Genomic DNA, 27,679 nt, shown 5'->3' on the forward strand with positions numbered 1-27,679 from the left:
TAAATCACTAATGAAGAGATGAAATATATTGATAAAGTAAAAACATATTGATAAAGTAAATCACTGATGAAGAGATGAAATATAACGATAAGTGTGATGGTTACTATTGTGTATTGATTTTATTAGTGTATTTTCTAATAATAATAATTTAAAATACTTTTTTCTGTTTAGTGTGTATTGTTACCAAACCGCTAGCTATTTGATTCATTTGTGAAAATGTGCGGTCCATGACTTAAAAAACACTACTCTAAAAACGCAATAGTACTTTTCTTATTTTTTGGAAAACGCAAAGTATAAAAAGAAATTTTCTGATTGGTGAAGTATAAGTTTTCAACGTAAATGAAAAACACGTTTATCAATGTCTCCATTCACACACTATGCCTGATATTCTTTGTCTCACTACATTATCAGAATTATTTGCTTTGATTGACAGGTTTATGTCCTCATGGCATTTTCTTTCTTCATGCATCCTAAGGTGGTATAAAACACTTTTAAAATTACTTCCTAATGTGGTATAAAACACTCCTAAAATTACTGTCCTAGATATCGAGTTCTCAGCTCAAAAGGGTCGGTTCTTTTAGCAGTTTGTTCTCAACTTATTTTTAACAGTCTAATATAAACATTAATAAATTCAAATATTTCACAGTAAATTAGCCAAGTGTCAGCAAAGCTGTTAGCTAGTTAGTTTTTTTTTTTTTTTTTTTTGAAACATAGCTAGTTAGTTAAGTATGAATAGATTTACCTAAAATTAGAATTTAAACCTTTTAGCACTCTTTTGTGCAAGTTTTATAAAAAAACTTAATAACTATGATAGATTATAGTAAATTTTAATATTTCTAGTTTGCATGGGAAAAAACTCTGTTTATATAATAACAATTTTAACAAATAAAAATCTCAACTTTTGGTGCATTACCATTTAGCAAGAAGGAGGACAAAAGGCAATTAAAGTTGATACCTGTAATCCAAGTAAGCGTCCTCGTCATAATGAGCAGTTTTTGAATGGTTAAATAGAGTACCTGGAGAAAGAAACGTGACAAAAAAAAAGAAGCTTAGAGGTCTTCCAGTTAGATTACTAAAGACAAGAATAATAAACGTATTGAGATCTTAGGCAAAAAATTAGTAAACATTGAAACTGATTATGAGGCACTCGAAGAACAGTACCTCAAAGTCAATTTCAATTACAAGTGATTTCTCCAAAAAAGTCAAATATGATCAATTACAAAAATAACCTGCACAAACTTCTTGCGACAGTAAGAAGATTTCATTTGAACATAAGAAAACTTCTATAGAAGTTATGAAAGTTTTCTAAGAAAAAACAAATATCTGCAGAACTTTAAAACCAACATGTTTTTTTTAAACCAACATGTCTTCTACCATAGAAGTCTTCTCTGGAATTTTGAAGATTTTTCAAATTCAAAAATAAGCCAATATTTACGAAAAAAGACTAAATATTGGATTTTGTTTGGATCATATGGCCACTTGTATGGAAGTTCGGTTGATTGTTACTCTTTTTTTTGTGTCATCATCATCAAGCTTGAGACTTGAGTGAGAGAGGTTGAGGCAGCATCATCACAAGTTCTGAAAAGGACAAAAATTTTTCTGGTTCAACTCACGCTTCTCCTCCACAAGATCCAAAACAGTTTACTTGGGAAACCAAAACTTGAACGAATGAGCATAAGACCAAAGCCACTTTTTCTTGTGTCTCCATGCTTTGTATTTGAGTTACTCTTGTTTTGAGAGAGAGAGAAAACATGTTTGCTTGTTTCTGTCTACTGTTCTTCATTGAAGTAAGAACTTTTGCAGACCACATAATCTCAAGTCTAGTTTCAAGAATGAGACTCAAAACATTTATAATAGTGTTTTGTGCGCTGGTTGCTTATCATTGCAGCGCCGGTTCTATGGAGAATCAACACCATTTGGTAAGAAGTCGTATAAGACGGCTGAAATATTGGGTTACCTGAACTCTCAGCAGGCGTTGGCTGATTGTGCAATCCTGATTAGAAGCTTGAAGCAGAATCTATCATCCGAGGCATCACATGTGGTTGTATTTGGTGGCTCTTAAGGTGAAAGTAAGCTCACACTCACCTCTCTCAATGGAATAACAAATCACTACTCATAAACTATGTTCTGTTGTATGTTATGTCTTAAGACAGTTCTTGACGCTTGCAGCGTGGTTCAGGCTCAAGTATCCCCACATAGCAATCAGAGCATTAGCATCCTCTGCTACAATTCTTCAATTCGATAACATTGTGCCATTAACAAGCTTCTATGATGCAATTTCTCAGGATTTTAAGGTGTTGTATGCTCTGTTTGCAAAAGTGATGTTACAATGAACTTACTGTGAATTATTTACAATAAGTTAGCAAATTGTGTTGCGTTGGATTTGGATTCTCTATTCTCAAAGACATCCAAATCAGATCAATATAACCTATCATACGGATTATTTAGGGTTTCTATTTAAAACAGATCATATTACAAAACTATCAATCCTACCAGATGATATTAAACCTCAAAAATCATGCAATCAGATCATTCGGATTTTAAACAAGTAAACCTCAATCAATCTATCAACCTATCGGATTCAATCAATGTTTTAATAGGCTGGTCGGTTTAAACAATTTTAAATCAGATGAACAATTAACCAAGTAGGATGAAAAAATAAATCTATCAATCCTAACTGTGATTAAAGCATTAATAAAAACAAGCAGGTCGGATTTAATCAATACTTAAACAGATCAGAATTATTAAACTAGCATGATGAGAATAATAAATCTAGCAACTTAACGGTCAAACAATTCTAGCAACATAGTATCAGATTCAATCAGATTTAAAACCTCAATGATCAAAACCGAAAACAGTTTTGATTTCAAAAATATTCGATTAGGGTTTTAATATGTGATTTGATAATTATAGTATAATTAATTCTGATACTTATATTAGTTAGGGTTTATAGATATAGAGTTAGGATTTATCGGATTTTAACTTGTAAAATCCGATTTGGGGTTTTAATGATGTAGGAACATGATTTAGGGTTTATCGGATTCTCGATTTGGAATTTTAAGGTTTTAGGGTTTAGATGTTTACCTTAACCTCCAAACGGGTTGAATGGACCTTCGAGAATCGAGAAGAACTTCACGAGCTGGTACGTGCCGGATCGGATCGTCGGGTCGCGAAGAGCAGTCGGGATCGTCGGATCGTCTATCGGATGCGCTATCGGGATCGCCTGGTCGTCGGTACGTCAGGATGCGAACATATCGTCCAGTCGGGTATTTATCGGATCGTCGGATCGACTGAGCTTCTATCGGGTCGTCGGATTGACTGGTCGTATCAGATGGCTTTATCGGATGAGAGGGTAACCGCCGAGAGAGAAAGAAAAATTAGGGTTTATGATGATCAAGGTTTCAAAACTAGAAAGAAAAGAAAAATAAGGTTTCTGGTCGATTTTAGAACTCAAGGAATTAGGGAGCTTCGTGCTGATAACGTGTTATAAATTAATGGGAGAAAGAGATTTGTCTATATCTCATAATTATGGAGCCATTTATATATAGAGCATGTGCAGTAAAAAAAATTAAAATATTTTTTAACAGATAAATATAAATTATATTTTAAAATAAAATTTTATTAATATTGTAAATTTTCTTTTTCGTATCAATATTTTAATATAAATTTGATTTAATTAAACATAAAAATTATATTTAAGAATATGCATGTATATATTTGAAATTATAATCTTAGATAGATTTTTCTATCTATTTATTTTAATTAAATATATTAAATAAATTTGTAAAAGTTGAAATAATTACCAAAAATTAAAATTAAACAATATTTATAAAATTTGTAGATATATAAGAAAATAATGATTTTACAATTAAATTTTTATAATTTTTTAAAAAAATTGTATACATTTTTGAAAATTTTAGTAATAAAATTGTATAATTTAAAAATATATAATTATATAATATTTTGAAATTTATAATGCTATATTTGAATATATTTATTTTAATGATGATTTATGAGTTATTCCCATATTATAAAAAATTTTCTAAAAATATAAATTGACATTAAATGTAATATATGAGTTATTACCATATTTTAAAAAGTTTACCAAAAATATAAATTAACATTAAATGCAATTATATATTTGGTTATGATATCCACAAATCGGTTCATAACAGCAAAGCACGGGAGAGAATACTAGTGGAAACTAAAAGAAAAGCAAGAAAAAATCATTACTTGAACGACAAAGAAATACAAGACCGGTTCGGTTTAAGAGACACACAAACGACACCGTATAAGTAGTAGACATCGTTAAATATTAAAGGCCGGTTTGGTTTAAAGTGGAAAAATATAACCGTTAGAAAATGCAGGCTGAGCGGTTCAAATTCGAAACAATCGAACCAAGTTTTAAAATATAACCGTTAGAAAACGTGTCTTCAGTAAACGCCTCCGTTAATCAAGTATAGACGCGTTAAGAATAATCGTGTGCGTGTCAATTTATTTCCACAGTTCCTCTTTCTGGGAAGGATTCTCTCGATCGATTCTTCCAAAATTTGCAAAACTGGAAAAAAAATCCGATTGCAATCTTAGATTAGTAAGTGTTTCGCTCTCTGTAAATCGTGAATTGGTTAGAGGATTTCGAAGTTTGGAATATTCTTTGATCGCGATTTTGTTTCAAATTTTCTGAATTGTTCAATCTTTTCTTGTTGATTAGATTTTGTTTTGAAGGTTGATTCCGCCTAAAACCCGATGTGATTGTTTGGGCTCCTCTCACTCGTCATCGTTGAGGTATATGTTAATTAATTAGGGTTTTGTAAGGTTTGTGTTAATTTCGCGATTTCAATTTACCAATTTGTTACTTTTACAATGATCTTTTTGTTTAGTCATCTTTGCACTCTGAGATTTGCGATTAGTTTAGAAACGATCTTATGCATACACTCTTTTAATTCTCTTGTCTCTAAAATGATCCGTGTATCTTCACTACATGCATATACTTTTGTGTCTTAAATCATAGATTTCAGGAATCCCAAATGGTTGGTTTGGCTTAAATATGAGTGTACAATCTGTCAAATTCATTCTCTCTCACACAAGTCAGCGTGGTTTAGTCTCTGAACACGGTTTTTGTTTGAACAGATGATATATTATCGCTTGGAGGAGGAAACCCACCGGCCTTTTAGTTGCTGCTTTACATACCTCGAAGCTTACTCCGCATGAAACCATCGTCACCAAGGTAATTTCTCTGTCTATGAACTAAAAATTAAAGTTTTCTTTTTAACAAAAAAATTCTGTCTTTTGAGGATGGAAGTCAAACCCCATTTGACCAGTTCTAATCGATGTTGTAGCATTCTGAAATCCCAAAAAGATCATTGGCAAGCACTAATCTTAATAGTGTTCTGTCAGGTTTTTATTTGGGTAACATTGGTCCCATAAGAAATCTTTTGGTTGGTAGTGCATGCATGTCTAAAGAGGTATGTTATGGGGATGGAAAATAAGACTCGGAATCTATTGGTTGGTAGTGCATGCTTAATAGTGTCTTAAGACAAAGACTATATGTGGAGGGGATGAGGAAAAAAGAGACCCACGGCTTAGAAAAAGTCATTAGATGATGAAACAACGATTAATGGCTTTTACATAAGACTCGTTGGATGGGAAAATAAACGACCAACATGTCTTAAGACAAAGACCCTGAACCACAAGGCTTAAAGAACTATGTCTTTGCCTCTAAACCCACAAGGCTCGAAAGTATAAAGCCTATGAGTTGGATGGGTTTGTTGTAGTGCATGACTTAAAAAGTCTTAAGACAAAGACTATATGGGGATGAGGAAAAAAGAGACCCACAGCTTAGAAAAAGACATTAGATGATGAAACAACGACTAATGGCTTAAATAAGACTCGTTGGATTGGATAACACGACCAACATGTCTTAAAAGTTAAGACAAAGACCCTGAACCACAAGGCTTAAAGAACTATGTCTTTGCCGAACCCACAAGGCTCGAAAGTATAAAGACTATGAGTTGGATGGGTTTGTTGTAGTGCATGACTTAAAAAGTCTTAAGACAAAGACTATGGGGATGAGAGAAAAAGAGACCCACGGCTTAGTAAAAGACATTAGATGATGAAACAACGACTAATGGCTTAAATAAGACTCGTTGGATTGGATAAAACGACCAACATGTCTTAAAAGTTAAGACAAAGACCTTGAACCACAAGGCTTGAAAGTATAAAGACTGAGTTGGATGGGTTTGTTGTAGTGCATGACTTAAAAGTCTTAAGACAAAGACTATATGGGGATGAGGAAAAAAGAGACCCACGGCTTAGAAAAAGACATTAGATGATGAAACAACGACTAATGGCTTAAATAGGACTCGTTGGATTGGATAAAATGACCAACATGTCATAAAACAAAGAGTCTGAACCACAAGGCTTAAAGAACTATGTCTTTGCCTCTAAACCCACAAGGCTCGAAAGTATAAAGACTGAGTTGGATGGGTTTATTGTAGTGCATGACTTAAAAAGTCTTAAGGCAAAGACTCTATGGGGATGAGAGAAAAAGAGACCCACGGCTTAGTCAAAGACATTAGATAAACCACAAGGCTTAAAGAACTATGTCTTTGCCTCTAAACCCACAAGGCTCGAAAGTACAAAGACTTAATTGGATGGGTTGGTAGTGCATGACTTAAAAGTCTTAAGACAAAGACTCTATGGGGATGAGGAAAAAAGAGACCCACGGCTTAGAAAAAGTCATTAGATGATGAAACAATGACTAATAGAGGCCTGTTTGTTTCTCCATCTGGATGGACCATCTCGATGAAGATGAGAGTTTTGTTTGTTTAGGCACTAAAAGTGTAACTCATTCAGATGGATCATCCGGATGACTTTTGGAAATTTAGGCTTAATTTAAAGTCCATTCAGCTAAACCAATTTGGATCATTTGAATGGAGATGGTTCATTCAAAATGGTATAATGTCTATTATACCCCTAATGTAATTCACAAATTACAAACCTAAACATAATATCATTTTTGTCACAAACGAAAACTGACAAAACTATAAAAACACTTTTTTCCCGTGCGAAAAACTACTTTTTCACGCCAAAACCCCAAAACGCATTTTTCCGCTAAAATTGCAAAAAAATGTTTTCCCGTCAAAATTGCAAAAACGTGTTTTTCCGCAAAAACCGAAAACATGTTTTCATGCCAAAATCACAAAAAAAATATTTTCACGCCAACACCCCAAAATACATTTTTCCGTCAAAACACAAAAAACACGTTTTCCCGCCAAAGTCGCAAACCGTTTTTTCCCGCCAAAATTGCAAAAACGTGTTTTCCCGCCAAAACCAAAAACTGTGTTTTCCCGCCAAAACCAAAAAACATGTTTTCTTGCCAAAACCGAAAATTTGTATTTTTCCGCCAAAACCGAAAATCTCGTTTTCCCGCGAAAACTGTAAAAATGTGTTCCCGCCAAAAACGCGTTTTCCCGCCAAAACAAAAACGCGTTTTCCCGCCAAAACCGCAAAAAACGCGTTTTCCCGCCAAAACCGCAAAAACGCGTTTTCCCGCCAAAACCGCAAAAAACGCGTTTTCCCGCCAAAACCGCGAAAACGCGTTTTTCCGCCAAAACCGCGAAAACGCGTTTTTCTGCCAAAACCGCGAAAACGCGTTTTTCTGCCAAAACCGTAAAAACGCGGGTTCCCGCCAAAACAACAAAAGCATGTTTTCCCGCCAAAATCGCAAAAATGTGTTTTCCTCCAAAAACGCAAAAAATGCGTTTTCCCGCCAAAAAACGTGTTTTCCCGCCAAAATCGCAAAAATAAATTTTTCCGCCAAAATCGTAAAAACGTGTTTTCTCGCCAAAAACGTGTTTTCCCGCCAAAACCGCGAAAACTTGTTTTCTCGCCAAAACCAAAAATTTGTATTTTCCCGCCAAAACCGAAAAATATCGTTTTCCCGCCAGAACCGAAAAATCTTGTTTTCCGCCAAAACATAAAAAATGAGTTTTCTCGCTAAAACCGAAAAAACTTGTTTTCCCGCCCAAACCACAAAAAGAAAACTCGTTAATTTTGAAATAATTCTAATGTAAATATATTACACTAAATAATTAAATGTAATATAGTTAAAATTAATATTAAACATATGATTAAATCAACACAATGATATTTTGGTAATTTCTTTACTAAACTCATTTGAATGGAAATGAAAATAAAGAAACAAACATAAGATCCATTTAGATGATTCATCTAGATGAGCTATGTGGATGAACAAACAAACAATCACAAAAATCTGAATGGATCATTTGAATAGATCATACAAATGAATCATCTGGATGGAGATGACAAATGGTGAAACAAACAGCCCCTAGCTTAAATAAGACTCGTTGGATGGGAAAGAAACGACCAACATGTCTTAAGACAAAGACTCTGAACCACAAGGCTTAAAGAACTATGTCTTTGCCTCTAAACCCATAAGGCTCGAAAGTATAAAGACTATGAGTTGGATGGGTTGGTAGTGCATGACTTAAAAAGTCTTAAGACAAAGACTCTATGGGGATGAGAGAAAAAGTCATTAGATGATGAAACAACGACTAATGGCTTAAATAAGACTCGTTGGATGGGAAAGAAACGACCAACATGTCTTAAGACAAAGACTCTGAACCACAAGGCTTAAAGAACTATGCCTTTCCCTCTAAACCCACAAGGCTCGAAAGTATAAAGACTATGAGTTGGATGGGTTTGTAGTGCATGACTTAAAAATCTTAAGACAAAGACTCTATGAGGATGAGGAAAAAAGAGACCCACGGCTTAGAAAAAGTCATTAGATGATGTGATATTAAGAGTTTTCAAGGCTCCTAAGGCAAATGTTGTAGTATAGTGTTTGTCGAACCAGTTCTGAGGGATATCAAAGCACTGAGAATGCAAGTACTCACTTAATCTAAGTGCAACCAATGATTTAAAAGGTTTCTAAACTAATGATTAATGATAAATGAAATGACTTTCTTTACTAAGGGAAAAGAGAACTCATGGGCATAGGGATTAGACCTTGGGTGATCAAGTATCGAACTAAGGATGACAAATGATCAATCAAACTATCAACCTTAAGCCTAGACACAATTCTAAGCAAGCTTTATGTCTAGATGAATGCTCATTTGCTAACATATCTCAAACATCAAATGTCTTTGGTTGAATAATATGAAAACAATCATTACTAACAAGTCTATTAGCTATCTTAGCACCTTTAACAACAAATGTCTTTTGGCAAAGTATACTAAAAGCCTAGGAGAGTTGTCTCAGGCATTTCATCAAACACCTTTTGGGTGGGAAATGTCTATTGATCAACTTTTGAGTGGCCAACTCAGAAGATGCATTATGAATACTCTACTAGCAAGGAACAAGAATGATCTACACTAAAACATCCTAGAACTAACCTAATCACCCTTAATCTCCCTAACCCATGAATTCAAAAAGTGATTACTCACTAATCTCCATGATTCCTCTTAAACTCATATTGGATTTCAGATTAATCATGTAGAGAAAAATATAAGAAATCAACAATAACACAAGAACATAACAATCAAAATCCAAGAGATGAACTTCTCAAGAGAGTTTTTGTGTATTTCTCAATAGATCCAAGATAATCAGCCTCTGGTGGCTATAAAAGATCTTTAAAACTTAGGTTTTTCCAAGTACAAAACGTCCAAAATAAATTGCAAAAAGGTCCTTGAGAAATCATGATTTTCGGCAGCAGAACAACGCGGAGCGACTTGCAGGTGTCGCTCCGGGAAGTCGCTCCAGGGCCGATGGTCGCGAGCGACTTTGGTGTGTCGCTCCAACGGGTCACTCTGGATCGGGAGCAACCTTGGTAGGTCGCTCTGAGAGGTCGCTCCAGGGTCATCTAAGACTGTTCGGAGTAACGAGAACGCGAGCGACTTCATGGCGTCGCTTTAGGAAGGTCGCTCTGAGAGGTGGGACACAGCAACTTCGTGATGTCGCTCCGGGAGGTCGTTCCCATGCTCTGATCGTTTAATGATCACCTATTTCACCTCCTTTGAGCTCCAGATGCATCCAAATGTCCCCAAGAACTTCATGTGGCACTCCAGTACCTAATAGAGACTCATGTATGCAAAATGCAACCTAAACATGTCTAAATCCTAATCTCTATGATGAAAATGTTTATGAATGAATGGATAAAACAATGCAAATATGCAAGATATCATGATGAAACAATGACTAATGGCTTAAATAAGACTCGTTGGATTGGATAAAACGACCAACATGTCTTAAAACAAAGAGTCTGAACCACAAGGCTTAAAGAACTATGTCTTTGCCTCCAAACCACAAAGGCTTAAAAGTACAAAAAGACTATGAGTTGGATGGGTTTGTAGTGCATGACTTAAAAGTCTTAAGACAGACAAAGACTATATGGGGATGAGGAAAAAAGAGACCCACAGCTTATAAAAAGACATTAGATGAACCACAAGGCTTAAAGAACTATGTCTTTGCCTCTAAACCCACGAGGCTCGAAAGTATAAAGACTATGACTCTATGAGTTGGATGGGTTTGTAGTGCATGACTGAAAAGTCTTAAGACAAAGACTCTATGGGGATGAGGACGAAAGAGACCCACGGCTTAGTAAAAGACATTAGATGAAAAACGACTAATGGCTTAAAATTACAAAAAGACTGAGTTGGTTTACGATTTGTTGGATGGAAAGAAAAACGACCAACAGCTGAAATAAGCTCAAGACAAAGTCTGAAATAAAAGTCTTTTACACAAAGACAATGGTTTGGTTTACGTTTTGTTGGATGGGAAAAAGAAACGACCAACCACTTAAGACAGAGAATGAAAAAGCTCTTAAGACAAAGACCATGTCTGAAATCAGTCTTAAGAATAGGCTAATACGATACGAAAACAACTCACGGATTTGGAAAGTCACACAGCGACAAAGACTACCAATGGCTTAAAGATGTCTTAAGACAAAAGATACTTAACAAGGATCAAGAGATTCTTAAATAAGGCTTGTTGGATGGGGAAAAAAAGCAGCCAACGGCTTAACGATGTCTTAAGACACTCTTCGAAAAGTCCTTAGATGGATAAAAATTACTAACGACTTAAATTAGACTTGTTGGATCGGACAGAAAACGACCAACAGCTTAAAAGATGTCGTGACACGAAAAGGATCTGAACTGAGAATTATTTTCGCGATAACCAAAAAGATGTCTTAAGATAAATACTCTTAAAGATGTCTTAAGATAAATACTCTGAACTTTGAACTGAGAACTATGATTCTGATTTTTTGTTTTTCAGGTATGTGCTTCAGAAGGTGTTCAAAACCAAATTGTTCAAGATTTTGAGGAGATTTCAAGTGTAGCGGACTTTTGTGACAGGTATGTGCTTTTCAAACTTGCTTGTAATTAGTTTCTGAAATTCAAACATATGTGAAATCAAGATTAATTTCATTTCCACTAGACACGTGCTTGAATAAGCATCCAAAATTTTAACATATTTATGTGTTAGCCTTTATACTTATGTGAGAGCTTGAAGTATATATGCCAATATTGATTTTCTCAGGTATGTGCTTCTCTTATGGATGCCCAAAAAAGATTTTTCTAACGTTTACAGTTCTTTGGTGAAGTATGGATTTATCACCCTCTTTATATTGTATAACTTTGGATTTGAATCAATGTTTCAGAGTAACCACATCTCTGTTTCGTGAAGAAAACACTGGTCACTTGAAATTCTGCAGGTTGGTGGTTTCCTTTCATGTCTCTGTTAGTCTGTTTTGATTCTCCAAGTTCCAAGTCTGATTTTGGTGTTCGCTTACTCATTTATTTTTATCTTGTAGGTCTATTTTCTTCTGCATCAACCGATTTCAAATCCTAATGTGGTGTATCTCAAACCTCCATACTTGGGTTCTGCACAATCACTTAAAAATACAAAACATACATACATAGGTACAAACATGCATTCATATATACGTACTTTCATACTGTATACATGCATAATTGCTTACATACATCATTGTTTATTTGCTTTCTTGATTTTTTGTTTGATTCTTCTGCTAACTTACTTGCTTCTTTATTTAGCCTTTCATTCGTACTTCTTCCCTTGCTTGCTTTCTTGATGTCCTGCTTCTTTATTGACTTCCTTGATTCATTGTTTCACTTCTTTACTTGCTTTATTGATTTGTGCTTCTTTCCTTCCTTGTGTGCTTCTTTCCTTCCTTGTGTGTTTTCTCTTCCTTGCTTCCTTATGTTTTGTTTTTGTTCCTACTTGGATGTGTTTTTGCGTACCTGGTCGTTTATATATATTCTTTTGCGATTCCTTACAAGCTTCTTCTTTTTTTCCATCTTTGATCTTTGTGTCTGTCGTTCTGTGGAAACTTATTGCTGATATCCATTGATAAACAGCTGATTTTATTTTTTATACTGGTACATTTATATTTTGTGCTTATGTTGACAGCAATAAATATCGTTTGGAAAGTAATTATTATATATATATTCTATGTTTGTACATCATAACATCTCTCATTTTATGAATAGATATATCTTGGAGTTTATATAAATATTTATCTCTTTTGACTAACAATACCTATTATCTATGTTTTGGTGCTTGTGTTCATTTATGAAATGGATGTATCTTTGGAGTCTCTTACAGATATCTACTTTGGATGCAAGTATGACTCATGTATATTTTGGTAGAATTTTCCTTGAATCTGGTATGTACTTGCTTTGCGTCATGCTTGAAATCCTTGGTGATTATTCCAAAATATTACAATGACATGATCCTCACAATCTAACTGGTTGTTATTTGAGTAATGTTAGAATTATGCATCATGATTCTTACATTTGTGATTATTGTGTAATTTTTTCTCTTTAAAATGTGTATCAGTTGACTTGACTTTTATAATATAATGCTTGGAAATATTTTCAGTTATGGTATTAGACTAGTATCTCTCACTTTGTCTTAACATATATAGTTGATTGGAACTTGGTTTCTTTCTCAAAACAGAGTTCATTGTCTCTATGTTTTTTTCTACTTGAATCTTTTTTAAGTAATGTTTACTGCTGTTTGCCAAAATGGACAATTTAATCTCAGCATGAGTTTTGTTGATAAACAATGATTTATATATTTTTTGGCTTTGTGTTAAGATTACAAGTTTTTTCATGTGAACACATTTGTTTGCTTATACGACCATTTTGGTCATTCTCTGTTAAGATTATTTTTTATCATGATATCCTCGGTGTGGTCGGATGATAACCATTTTTCATCTTAAACTCTTGTAATGGTTGGTGTGATAAGAAAATATAAAATTTATTGAGAATAGTATTTATGTACGTGTATCCTAATCTATACCTAGTTAAGAAACTAAAAGTCAAAATTATATAATAAAAATAGGATTACACGCATAAAAATTATATAATAAAATTTTCTCATAATAATATACTACTTATTGTTAATGACTTTCAAATTATGCATATCAAGCTGTCGCTAGAAAGCATTTTACCTGGAAGTAGGTCACATATACAAACGACCTGACTCGTTTTGGACCATTGTTTACCAATTGGCAATTACCCTACCGTTGAAAATAGATAAAACGAAATACGATCATGATTGTAAGAAAGAAACGACGTCGTTTTATACGATCACATTATCGGTTCATCTTGTGATAAACTTTTTCAAAAATAAATCAAATAACTAACTGAATAGCTAATACATTTTTATTAAACTTAAAATCAAATTTAAAAATGTTTAATATACACAACTAAACACATATATTTCAAATTTAATTGGTCTTTTACGTTAAGATTTCAAAATCAAACCCTAAAAATATCAACAATATTATATTACTGATTACCAAATCCTAAACCAAAAATTATCATAACTCAATCTACATTCACTTATCTATATTGAAAATAATTCAATCGTAGTAAAAATAAATTTACATCATTTAGAAATGTTTATATTTACATGATTTGAATTTTTTTCTCTATCAAAATAAATTTTATAAATAATTTTTAAGATCTAATATATGAGAAGATTTTAGAAGACTTGAAGATTTCACTTTAAGCGAAAAACCTAACATATCAGAAGACTTCCCAAAAAGTTTCCAAACCCTAACCTAATCAAATAATTAACTAAAACGCAAAAAAAATTCATTGAAATTACAACCAACTTATAAAGTATTTAATATGCAAAAAACTAAAAACATGTAGGTCAATGTTTTTTAAAGTTAAGATTCCAAAATCTAACCATTTAATACAAACAATACTATAACATATGTTACCAAATCCTAAACCAAAGACTATGATTACTCAACCTATATACACTCATCTATGTTAAAAACAATTCAATTTTAGTAAATATAAATTTACATAATTTAGAAATGTTTATAATTACATGATTTAAATTTTTTTTTCCATCAAAATATTTTTATAAAAATCTTAAATTATTTTAAAGATTTACTGTACGAGAAGGGGGTTGTAATGGTAAAACTAAACACATGTTTTTTGTATGGTCATAAAGAGGTTGTTGTAATTTCAATAGACTTTAAGATTACTTTTGCATTTGATTGAATTTTGGGTCTATTTTTGTATTAAAATCAAGTTTTGAGTCATTTAGGCAAATTTCTCAATTTTCAATATCGTAAAATATACTAATATTACTGAAACTAGAGGAATTCCCTAAGATAGCTATTTTTAGTTTATTTTAACAAAAAGAACCCCCAATAAAAAATGACAAAAAGTTTTATTGAATAGTAAATATACAATTATATTCTTATGGTTAACAAACATAAGACATTGGGTTTAGAGTTAAGAGGTGAAGTTTTGGAGGTAGAGTTTAAAATTAAAAAAAATAGAAAAATAAATAGTAAAATATTTAAAATAAAAATTTTATTTTTTTTGTCAAAATGCATTTTCGAATTTCTAAAAGAATTTTTGAAAAACAAAATAACAAACTATAAAAAATTTCTAATTTGAAAACATATAATTCAAAACTATAAAAATTATATTTTTCAATTTTTATTATTTATATATGTATAAAACAAGGGGTAAATGAGTTTTTTGTCTCTTTAATGAAACATATTTTGATCAAGGGGTAATATTTATATATGTATAAAACAAGGGGTAAGAAAGTTTTTTGTCTCTTTAATAAAACATATTTTGATCATTTTTAAAACTTTTTTTGTAATAAAAACTTGAAAAAGCTATTTAGGAGAACTGCCATTGAAACTAACCGAAAGTACCTAAATTATTCGAAAATTTGGTAAAAAAACTATCCAAATTTTCTTAAAGTATTTAAATGTATCTAATAACATGAAACACTCAAAACATACTATAAACTGTTCAAATTATCCAAAACTAGTATTATGCCAAATGCTATGCAATAGAGTCAACATAAACATATAATTTGCTTTAGGCAAACCAAAATATAATAATTTTCAAAAAAAATTATTTATTTTATTTTATCAGAAATTTGTGGATCCAATTAAAAATATGCAACTCAAATGTAAAACATTAATATTCTTTTTTAAAATACAAAAATATTTTGTTAACAAGTAATAAGCAATAAAATGAAAATTTCATATAATAAACATTGGCAAATTAGATACAAAATTTTAATAATAAAAGTTTTAAATTAACCCTCGTTATGAGAGATAAATGGGGTTGGTGGGAGTGAATATAAATATTTTCAGACTTGACACTCTGTAAAGGATATCATTTTCCTGGACTTTTCTCATTCTGCAATTTGAAAAAATCCACCAAAATAGTAATGAAACTATGTTTTAATAATAGACCTGAAATAAAAATTAAGAAAGCCATAAATGAATAGTAGTTCCGACAAATCCATAAAAACAGAGAGAAATAGAAATTACCTCTTTTGATAAAGAAATTGAAGGATTTTTTCCTTTGAAGATTTTATAGAAAAGTTAATCAACGTTAAATGGACGTAGAAGATGACTGCTAGAAAGTGGAGGAGTTAAATTGGGGATAGTGGAGATGGGTGATTTGTTTCCATATAATTTTTTTGAAAAATGAAGTTACTCGAGAAAAATTAGGAAAAACTTTTGGAAAAATCAAATAAAAAAAATTTGAATATTCAATGACACATGTCAAACACACAATTTAACGATTTGCTTTTGCTTTATAGTATAAAAAAAAAGACACATGTCAAACACACAATTGACAACTTACTTTTGCTTTATTGTATAAAAAAAATGACACATGTCAAACATACAATTTACAACTTACTTTTGTTTTATAATTTTTAACTAGGATAGGTCCGCGCTACGCGCGAAATGTGATGTATTGGTTTTTGCTAAATTTTTTTATTTTTTGTAAATTTTTCTTTTATGTTCATTTGGTTGTGAGTGTGATTATGTTAATCGATAAGTGTTGTCTATACCAAATTTCAATTATATAACTAAAAATAACATGTGAACATAATCAATCTTCTAGCTGATTTGATTGAAAGTTACAAAATTTCATAGTGTTATAATATTCATAATACTTACCTAAACTTAAACCTTGAGTATTATAAATTAAATCAAACGAAATTGATTAAAAGAGAACACAATAGGAAAATTTTGTTAAACCATGGACCGTGAAAGATATTTATGAGTCTTATGGAGCGAGAGGTTGAGTTTTGCTCTCTTCTTCTTCCTCTGCAGTTGAAGAAGGAGATCAAGCCTTTTATATTATGTTTTTCATCAATTGGAGTTTTTATATTGTTTTTTTAACAATTAGATATAAGAGCACGAGAAAGCAAACATTTGTGGATAAAAAAGAAGGATCATTGGCAATTTTGTAAGTTTCAAGAACTATATTGCTTTCTCAGTATTATCTTTTTTTTTTTAATATTTAAATACTTATTACGTGGCAGAATATTATTGGCTAAAGGTTTTCCGGCTGCTACACACCGGTTTTTCGAATATTCTTTGAAATCGTAATTTAAATCCATGGTTTACTGCTAATATGTTTCTTAAGCGAGTTTTGTAAATTTAGGATATTTTCAATGATATTTTTGAAGAATGGATTAATAAATATATTAGTTTTATTTGTTCACTCCCGCATCACTGATTTCGAGATTATAAAAAATAAGTAAAATTTGAATATATTAGTTTTTTACATATATTATATTTTGAAAATTTAAATGTGGATTTGTTTTGTTACACTAAATTTCTAGTAGAGATCAATAAAAATATAATTACGTAGATCTAACATATTCTCAAGATAAACACCTTATAATGGAGACCATGAAATATCAAGTATATTTTACTTATTCCATTTGACAGAAAATAGTTCTACAAAACATAAATAAGTGATCCAATATACTTCAATATCAATGAAACATAGACCTTAGAACAGAGAAAAAAATAATAATGCTTACCTTGCTTATACTATTAGTCGGTACATAGTTTCACTTGGAATTCGTTGTACTTTTTAAATAAGCATCCATGAAGCCACCTTTAAATTGTACCAAAATAGTTAATATGCTTCTAACATCTATATTTTGTACTTGTTACTGATTTCACTCCATTAATATTTCTAAGTTTATAATTTACACATCATTTGGTGTAAATGTATGTATTTTGTAGCTATAAATTATATAGTCTATTCAAGTTGTAGATATGAGAAAATGGACCATCACACTCGTTCACAACTCTTAACGTTTTGGATCTCAACACTTCCCCATACACTTGCAAACCAAATTGGATGGATCCTTCCATGTCCTTCTGAAACTCATCCATTTTGTGTTATTCATTATCCTATAGAAATCTTTGTTTATATAAGATAATATTAATGTTTTGTCCGCGCTTCACGCAAGATATTTATTAATTTTGTCATAAATATTCGTTATTATATTATTTCATATGTTTTATAATAAGTGTCATTTAAAATTTTTGCACACACATTAAAAAAAATATATTAAATTTTCTACATAGTTTTGCTAATTAATGAGTTAAAATAATGGTAGAACCTGGAAACTAAATTTTATTAATATATGCATTTGAAAAGTAAAACAATATTTATAATGAAAAAAATTCAAAACTTAAAACGACACTTAATATGAAGCGGAGGGATTATAAATTAACACTTAAATGTATGGTTTAACAAATTCTATTTCAATTATTTCAATTTTTTTAAGGTTGTTGCCATTGCTGTCAACGACGATATTGTTGATGCACAAGTAATCAACGCTTTTGAAGCTTAGATATATATTTTTAGGATTATGTAAATAGTTTGGTTTTATTTTTTTAATTTTCTATTGGTTTCTTAATTTCCTAGTTTTAACTTAATATTGTGTAGTATTTTGTAAATGAATAATATTGTTTTAAATGTTTTTTGTTCAATGTAGTTATTTTTTTGGGAATTGCAACTAATACCACTTTTCAACTTTACATTAACCAACTTTACCATTAAAATTTTAATGAGTAAAGTACCATTATACCCTTATCTAATCAAACATAAACATATGTCTTCTCCAACAAGAATTTTCAAAATCTCCAAATTGATCGACGACTCCAGCGAGAGATTCGACGATTCCGGCGAGATTCGACGACTCCGGCGATTTCCCCGGCAAAATTTGATGATTCCGACGACGTTGACGTCCAACGAGATTTGGCGAAGACTACAAGCTCAAACGAACAGAACAATCTCTCTTCACGAACGCGTAACAAAGGTCAGAGGATAATAGATTGTGATTTTCGTCTCTTTTCTGTAATTTTTGCTTGGTTTCTCAAAATCGATCGGTTTCTGGGAAGGAGACGAAGTTTTTCTCATGAAGTTTTCAAATTTCAGATTTATAAAACCTTATAAATTTTTATCGATGAGAAACATAGTGTTATGTATTTTTCTTTTTGATATATCTTTTGATCATTCCTTCTCTAATCCCCATGTTCTTATAATCAGGTTATGATGATCGAAATATGTTCTACATGTGGAGAATGAAAACTGATAAATGGAATTCACTGGGATTTCATAGTGGATGATCAACGAGGATCCTCTCTTAGTATGATTCATGAAGATATCAGCTACAATGATTTGATTGTGGCTGTTTTAGAAGATTTTGGAATTGATGGTAACAAAAACAGTGCAAATCTTAGCTATGCCTCACCTTCAAAATTAAACTTTGGTATAAAAGAGCTTCCTCCAGCATTTATTAGGAATGATCGTCAAGTAACATCTTATCTGAACAAATTTAAAGAGAATGGAAACCTTCATCTATGTGTAACCATTAAGGTAACTGCATGAAACTCTTTTGCTAACTTGTTTGTTTATTAGAGTTATCAGTTATTTTATAAGGTAGTATGTAGTACTAATGATTTGCTCATTGCTGGAGGAAGTATGCCATAGCAGTATCTATTACAACTTTTACATTTATAAGACCTTTTAATAATAATTGTGCATTTTGGAGGATCATTACCACATATATTTTAACTATTAGCTTTTATGTTTTTTTTAATGTTTAAGAGAAGAACTCAATTATCACCAATAATTGTGTCAAATATGATCCAGTCACGGGGTGAAGTTTTAATTAATCATGATTTGCCTATTGCTGGAAATAGTAATCCGTTTGAGGTATTTATTACAACTCTTATATTTATAAGGCCTTGTAAAAACATTATAAATGATTCTATATTTAGCTTTATCTTTTTATGTTTCAGAGGGAAACACAAATATCACCAATGATTGTGTCAAATATGGTTTAGATACAAGATGAAGTGTTAATTACTAATGATTTGCCTATTGCTGGTAGTAGAAATCTCTGTCAGGTATTTATGACACATTTAATGTTTATAACAACCTTATAAAATACAAGGTACAAGATTCATTACTAGTTTTATGTTTTTATGTTGCAGAGAGGAACACAAAAATCACCATTGATTATGTCAAACATGATTCAGACACAAGATGAAATTTCCAGTACTCATGATTCGCCTATTGCTGGAAGTAGTAATGTATTTGAGGTACTTTTCAAAACTCTTACCTTAACATTCATAATTATAAGGTTCTATAATTTTTTTTAGAAATTAGACTTTATGAAGTTTTACAATAATATCGTTACTTTTGGCAGTATTGGCTCTTATTGAGCTATTTTTGGTTGTGACATACTTATTAAAACTTTGCAAATAAGGATTTTATTTTATAATGTCTTATAAAGGTAATATATACATGTTTAATTTTCTAGAGAGGAACAAAAACACACCCGAAGACTGAATGGAACAGCATTCAGAGAGTTGACGAAGTCTCTGGTATACAACATACTCGTATTAGAGACAGTCGTATTTCTCCTTCAAGTGGTCTTGTTAGCAATAAGGTACATGTAACTTTTTCCTTTCTTAAATATAAATATATAAGAATTTAATCAATGTCATATAATGGGTTATAAATTCTATTTTTAATGTACATATTTCATGTTTTTATCTTAGAGAGGATTGGACTCGATGGGACTTGTTCTATATGGGTCTGGAAAGTCAAAATTGACATCTTTTTCTAGTAGACGTGGTAGAGAAAGCATGGGATAAGATTCACATTCCCATTCCCATTCAGATATCTTGTCTCCAATTTGTTTAACAAATCAATGTGATGATGATGATGATTTGTTCTGCGGGAAGTTTTTCAAGGATAAAAAGGAAATGAGCACAAAGTTGAGGTTGCATGCAGTTAGTAAAAGCTTTGAGTTCCACACAGAATATTCAGACAAAACACGTTATATTCTTAGTTGCGTGGATGAAAAATGCAGTTGGAGTTTTCGTGAAAAATTACTTAAAGGATCTCAGAGTTTTTTTGTTCGCCATTATGTATCTAAACATACTTGTGACACTTCTCTGAGAAGTGTTAGTCATTGGCAAGCTACTGCAAAACTGTTGGGAACTATGGTCAGCAATCATTATGAAGGAGGAAAGATTGGGCTGAAACCTAAATAGATCATGGAAAAAGCTAGAAAAGATCATGGTGTTGTGATTTCATATTCAAAGGCTTGGAGGTCTCAAGAGCACGGCCAAGATATAGCTAGGGGTACTCCTGATGACAGTTATGCAGCTTTGCCTATCTGGTTTCACATGATAAAAGAAAAGAATCCAGGTTCTGTGACTTTTATCGAAGTTGATTCTGTTGGAAAATTCAAATACGCATTTTTGTCGCTTGGTCCATCTATCAGAGGGTTTAAGTTGATGAGGAAGGTACTTTCTGTTGATGGTGCCCATCTGAAAGCAAAGAATAAAGGGACTCTACTTGCTGCCACAACACAAGATGGTAATTTTCACTTGTATCCTATAGCTTCTGCTATAGTTGATTCTGAGAATGAGGCCTCATGGAGTTGGTTTATGACATGTCTGAAAACCATCATTCCTGATAAAGAAGATTTTGTTTTTGTCTCTGATCGTGCAACCTCTACTGAAAACGCTCTTTTACAACATTATCCGCTTGCTCACCGTGGAATTTGCGTCTTTCACTTTGAAAAGAATGTCCTAGACAATTTCAAGAGTTCAACACTTATCCCTTTGGTTGTTGAAGCTGCTTATGCCTACACCAAGGATGATTTTGATTGCTATTTTCATGAGATTGATCCGTCCGACATTGTATTAGCAGATTATCTTCGTAAAACAAACTTCAGGAAGTGGTCCCGAGCTTATTCTCCTGCTAATCGCTTCAACATCATGACGTCAAACTTGGCCGAATCTATAAATTCTTTGCTGAAAGTGAGTCTTGAGTATCCAATAGTCTGTCTTTTTGACACAATTAGGATGATAATGACTAGGTGGTTCACTGAACGACGTGAGCAAGGAGTTCGTCACATCCACCATGTCACTCTCGATGTGGGGAACAAGATGAATAAGCTATATGATTTTACGTCTCGCTTTCTCGATGTTTCCAAAATCAATGATTCAGAGTTTGAGGTTAAGGGAGATACAAGAGATCAAGTTGTGAATTTTCAAACAAGGGATTGTTCATGCTTTGTGTTTGATGTTGAGAAGTTTCCTTGTGCTCATGCAATTGCCGCTGCAAAAGCTGGAAATAAGCATGAAAATAATTATGTCGATGAGTTTTTCTCCAATGAAAGGTGCTTTCTCTCAGTCATTGTGGTAATACATTACCACGTTTATATATGTTTATATAATTGATCGAATTTATACGGTTTTATAAACATTGTTCTACAACACTTCTTTTTTCATTTTTCTTTCTTGGTTGTGCCTTTATCTAATTCTCTTAATTTTCTTATTAGGTTTACACTAGCATATTCAGAGAGTGTATATCCTGTTGGTGATAAAGCATATTGGGATATTCCTCCCCATGCAGCTTCGTTTGTTTGTCGTCCTCCATCTGCACACTTTCCTAGTGGCAGGAGGAAAAAAAAAGAGGATACCAATTTCGTGGGAGTATGGAAAATATCGGCCCATATCCAAACCATCACCCAAGTCTTACAAATGTAGCAGATGTGGACAGAAAGGACACAACAAAGGTAGTTGTGTGGTGCCTATTTGATAACAGAGTAGTATAAAAACTTGTGTGCAATTGATTATTTTATATGATGTTATAAGAGAGAATTGGACAAAATAGTAATAAATTAAAGACATAGAATTTTAAAGACATATAATTTTAATATGTAACTTTATTTAAATATAAATACTATAACATATATTTAAAATCTATAGATGTAAACTTTACATTTTTGGGAGGAGAAGATAACAACTATGGAAGAAAATACCTGCAAAATAAGATAAAATTATTTAAAAAAAATAGAAAAAAAAATTAAAGTAATATTTTTGTAGACTTCCAATGAAGTCTGCTTAAACTTTGTGGTTTAGTAAACTTCATATGAAGTCTACTAGCTTTAGTAAACTTCTTTACAAGTCTACACTGTCTGATATTTTCAGATCTGAAAAAATCTATACATTTTGAAATGTGAAAATAATTTTAAATCTGAAAATACTTTACAAAATAGAATTTATAAGAAAAACTAGTTGCAAATTAATGCACAGAGCTTGATCTATAAATTTATTTGAATATAAACATATAAATACATATTTAAAATCTATTAATCTAAAACTTACATTTTTAGAGGAGAAGATGAAATCCATGAGTGATAATACCTACAAAAAAAAAATATTGTGAGAAATAAATAACATAAAAATACACCTTTAAAATCTATAGATCTAAAACTTACATTTTTTAAAGGAGAAGATGAAAACCATGAATCATAATATCTAAAATGACAAGATAATATTGTGAGAAAGACTTGAAAAAATTTTAGAGAGAAAGAAGAGAAATGACAGAGTCTTAGAAACAATTGAGAGAATTTTAGAGAGAAGGGAGAGAGTTTTAGAGAGAAGGGAGAGAATTTTAAAAACTTGTGCAGCCCACTTTAGAGAGAGACTGTGTAAATTTTGTTTATATAGGGAGACAAAAATGTAACTAGGTTAAAATTTTAAAATTAAAATTTTGGAGTAGATTTTACTGTAACATATTAGACTTTTTTGGAAGTCTACTACAATAATTTCATTATTTTTGTTTATTCTTTATTATTTTAATAATTTTAAATATGATTTATTATATTTATTTCTTTATTTTTTAATAGTTATAGTATATGATTTCACTTTTTTATTCTTAAGGATCTTAACTTAGTTTAAATATAATGATTTTTTTTGTAAGCAAAATTGAAAATATAGACTGAAAAAGACGTCTTCAGATAAATAGACTTTATTGTAGGTCTACGAAACCCTAAACCATAAATCTCAAACCCTAAATATTTTGCTTGATAGTCAAAAAGTCTTAATTATACAAAATATAAACTACTAAACATTAATATGCAGATTTAAGTTAATAAAACAAAAAAAAACAAAATCTAAAATCTAACCCTATGAAATCAACCACTAAAAGACATAACATGTTAGAACCTTTTGTTTCTAAATTATGAACATTGTCTAACACATGATAACCAAATTTGTATATATTCTTCAAAATTGTTCAATTATATGAAATTTTAATTTATTTACTTCATATTATTCATTATATTGATGATTAGTTAAAAATATCACCATAATTATTTTTGTACGTTTTCAAAATTAAATTATTAGATCAAATTAGAGCGTAGACTACAAAATAAGTCTATAAGGTAGACTTCGTAGGAAATCTATATATGTAGACTTCTTTTATTACGTGTAGACTTTCGAAGCATAGAAACGTAAAATACATTTCTGTTTTTTTGTTTGGTCACAAGGATTAAATATTACTTTCTCTACCACTTTAAGTTGGTTTTGCATTTGCCTGAAAGTGGGGTACACTTTTAGGTTTGACTTCAATATTTGGTTGGTTTTAACAAATGTATTTAGGTATCTGATGAACATTCTTATAAATCTTCCCAGGCTCTTTCTCATGATTCCTTCTTCTGGCTACTGTAAATCTAACCATTTTGTATGGTGTTTTTCGATCATGTGATGTTGCTTTTTCTCGAGGCAGCGAGAACGACGATTGGTGGATGGTGCGCGAGAAGGTACTCTCCCGTCTTCTTGTGAGATGGTGCGTGAATTTTATGGTTGGGGCGGAGGAACGGGTTTTGAAACAGTTGTCTGTATGGGAAACCATGAGGCTATGATGTCATGACTCTCTCTTTGTCTGTCAGAAGGAATCAACATTTTCTTGGTTGGGTTTGTTCCCACAGAAAATTTACGTTTTAGAGATGAATCGCTGACCTTCAAAGTAAACGTTTTTTTGATGGTGCAGCAGTTAATGTTGTGTTTATTATGGTTTTTCTTTTGTTGGAAGGTCTCTGAAACTCCACAAGAAAGGGCTAAGGAAATACAGTCATACGCTAGGTATTAATTACCCCACCATGACCAAAATACAAGGAAACTTCAGGCTGAAAGTGACATAAGCTGAATTCACTGAGTTTCAGATTACTGTTATGGTTAGTGAGAATGGTATATGGAAGACAACTTTGATATCTTGCATATTTTCATTGTGTTATTCAATCACCCATGTGCATTTTGATCATATAGACTAGGATTTAGCCATGTTTAGGTTGCATTTTGCATACATAAGTCTTCATTAGGTATTGGATTACCGCATGGAGTTCTCGGAGACATTTGGGTGTATTTGGAGCCCAAAAGAGGTGTCAAGGTGATCATTGGACGAGCAGAGCGTTGGGAGCGACCTTCCCGAAGCGACACCGTCAAGTCGCTCTGACCTGCCTTATCAGAGCGACCTTACCAGAGCGACGCGGAGAAGTCGCTCGCGTTTTCATCGCTCGGAGACAAGAAAACGCGCCCGGAGCAACGTCTCGCAGCGACCCCTCCAGGCCGCTCCCGAAGCCTGGAGCGACCCCTCGGAGCGACTACTGGAGGTCGTTGCGTGCCTATTGTTTGCTAGAATTCATGTTTACTCAAGGGCCTTTTGGTCATTTCATTATGCACGTTTTTACTTTCTAAACCTATGTTTTAAGTACTTTTTGGAAGCCACGAGGTAGATCATCTTGGATCTTAAGAAAAAACCACAAAAAACCTTTGGAAAGTTCATCTCTTGATTCAATTGATCATCTTAGTTATTGCAATTATGTGTTTTCTAATCATTATTTGTATTTCTCTGTATGATTAATCTGAAATCCAATATGGGTTTAAGAGGAATCATGAAGAGTAGTGAGTAATCACCTTTTGAATTCATGGGTTAGAGAGATTAAGGGTGATTAGGTTAGAGCTAGGATGTTTTAGTGTAGATCATTCTTAATCCTTGCTAGTAGAGTATTCATAATGCATCTTCTGAGTGAGCTTCTCAAAAGTTGACATTTAGGCATTTCCCACCCAAAAGGTGTTTGATGAAATGCTTGAGACAACTCTTCTAAGCTTTTAGCATATTTTGCCAAAGACATTTGTTGTTAGAAGTGCTAAGATAGCCTTTAGACTTGTTAGTAATGATTGCTTTCATATATTGTTCAACCAAAGACATTTGTTGTTTGAAATGTGTTAGTAAATGAACATTCATCTAGACATAGAGTTTGTTTAGAATTGTGTCTAAGCTTAAGGTTGATAGTTTGATTGTTCGTTTGCCATCCTTAGTTCGAAACTTGATCACCCAAGGTCTAATTCATATGCCCATGAGTTCTCTTTTCCCTTAGTTAAGAAAGTCATTTCATTTATCGCTTTTATTATTCTGGAACTGCATTAGCATTAATCATTAGTTTAGAAAACCTTTTAAATCATCGGTTGCACTTAGATTAAGTAAGTACTTGCACTCTCAGTGCTTGAAATCCCTTAGAATTGGTTCGGCAATCTTTTATACTACATCATTTGTCTTAGGAGCCTTGAAAACTCATAACATCAAATTATGGGTTAGGGAGATTAAGGGTGATTAGGTTAGAGCTAGGATGTTTTAGTGTAGTTCATTCTTAATCCTTGCTAATAGAGTATTCATAATACATCTTCTGAGTTAGCTTCTCAAAAGTTGACCTTTAGGCCACCCAAAAGGTGTTTGATGAAATGTCTGAGACAACTCTTCTAAGCTTTTAGGTGTTTGATGAAATGCCTGAGACAACTCTTCTAAGCTTTGAGCATATTTTGCCAAAGACATTTGTTGTTAGAAGTGCTAAGATAGCCTTTAGACTTGTTAGTAATGATTGCTTTCATATTGTTCAACCAAAGACATTTGTTGTTTGAAATGTGTTAGTAAATGAACATTCATCTAGACATAGAGTTTGTTTAGAATTGTGTCTAAGCTTAAGGTTGATAGTTTGATTGTTCGAAACTTGATCACCCAAGGTCTAATTCATATGCCCATGAGTTCTCTTTTCCCTTAGTTAAGAAAGTCGTTTCATTTATCGCTTTTATTATTCTGCAACTGCATTAGCATTAATCATTAGTTTAGAAAACCTTTTAAATCATCGGTTGCACTTAGATTAAGTAAGTACTTGCACTCTCAGTGCTTGAAATCCCTTAGAATTGGTTCGACAATCTTTTATACTACATCATTTGTCTTAGGAGCCTTGAAAACTCCTAACATCAAATTGGCGCCGTTGCCAAATTCTGAGTAGATTTGAACATTGAGATTTAGTCAGTTGCTTGAGACTAAGTCATTTTTTTTTTATTACTGATTTTCCTTCTTCACCTCCCTTTAATTTACAGGTGTATGAACTTGAGGAGCAGGGGTCCATCAAACCTAGTTCCAAGAGCTGCAGACATCAGAGCTTTAGAGAGAGAGTGTGCTAGAAAGAGAAGAGAAGAAGAGCAATAGGTTCACTTGAGAGATTGGATACTGATATGGGAGATATACCTCAAAATGATGTGGACGCCAATGGAGCTAACAACGTTCCACAAAACCAACAGCGAGCAGCTCGACCCATTGGCACTTATGACCGCCCCAACATTCATGGTCATAGATTGGGAATCTGAGCACCAGCTGTAGCAGCCAACAACTTTGAGATCAAATCAGGACTCCTCAACGTGATCGAGAACAACAAGTATCATGGCTTGGCTCTAGAGGACCCATTTGATCATTTGGACAGGTTCGACAGCTACTGTGGGTTGTCAAAGACCAGTGGTGTGTCCGAAGATGCCTTAAAGCTCAAGCTATTCCTTTTCTCTTTGGGGGATAAGGCACGTCAGTGGGAGAAGTCTCTACCCAGCGACTCTATAACCACCTGGGATGACTGCAAGAAAGCATTTTTGGAGAAGTTCTTCTCTACTTCAAGAACTGAT

At 32.4% G+C, this 27,679-nt stretch overlaps 1 protein-coding gene across 7 annotated transcripts; it reads left to right on the plus strand.

Annotated features, from left to right (window-relative positions):
- Window positions 1-4,064: 4,064 nt before the first annotated feature.
- Window positions 4,065-22,536, plus strand: LOC106345213. 7 transcript variants are annotated; one of them, XM_048768770.1, is made up of 9 exons: window positions 4,065-4,591; window positions 4,712-4,785; window positions 5,131-5,227; window positions 11,296-11,375; window positions 11,506-11,559; window positions 11,681-11,734; window positions 11,834-19,765; window positions 19,853-19,960; window positions 20,182-22,536. In XM_048768770.1, the coding sequence occupies exon 9, from the start codon at window positions 20,924-20,926 to the stop codon at window positions 22,115-22,117; it is 1,194 nt and encodes a 397-aa protein (XP_048624727.1). In that variant the 5' UTR covers window positions 4,065-4,591; window positions 4,712-4,785; window positions 5,131-5,227; window positions 11,296-11,375; window positions 11,506-11,559; window positions 11,681-11,734; window positions 11,834-19,765; window positions 19,853-19,960; window positions 20,182-20,923; the 3' UTR covers window positions 22,118-22,536. The 7 variants fall into 7 exon arrangements, with proteins under 7 accessions (XP_048624727.1, XP_048624725.1, XP_048624722.1 ...); XM_048768768.1 differs by having other exon boundaries at window positions 11,296-11,559; XM_048768765.1 differs by having other exon boundaries at window positions 11,506-11,734.
- The last annotated feature ends 5,143 nt before the right edge of the window (window positions 22,537-27,679 follow it).

The sequence above is a fragment of the Brassica napus genome, chromosome C9, assembly GCF_020379485.1.
Source record: "Brassica napus cultivar Da-Ae chromosome C9, Da-Ae, whole genome shotgun sequence".
Lineage (NCBI taxonomy): Eukaryota > Viridiplantae > Streptophyta > Magnoliopsida > Brassicales > Brassicaceae > Brassica > Brassica napus.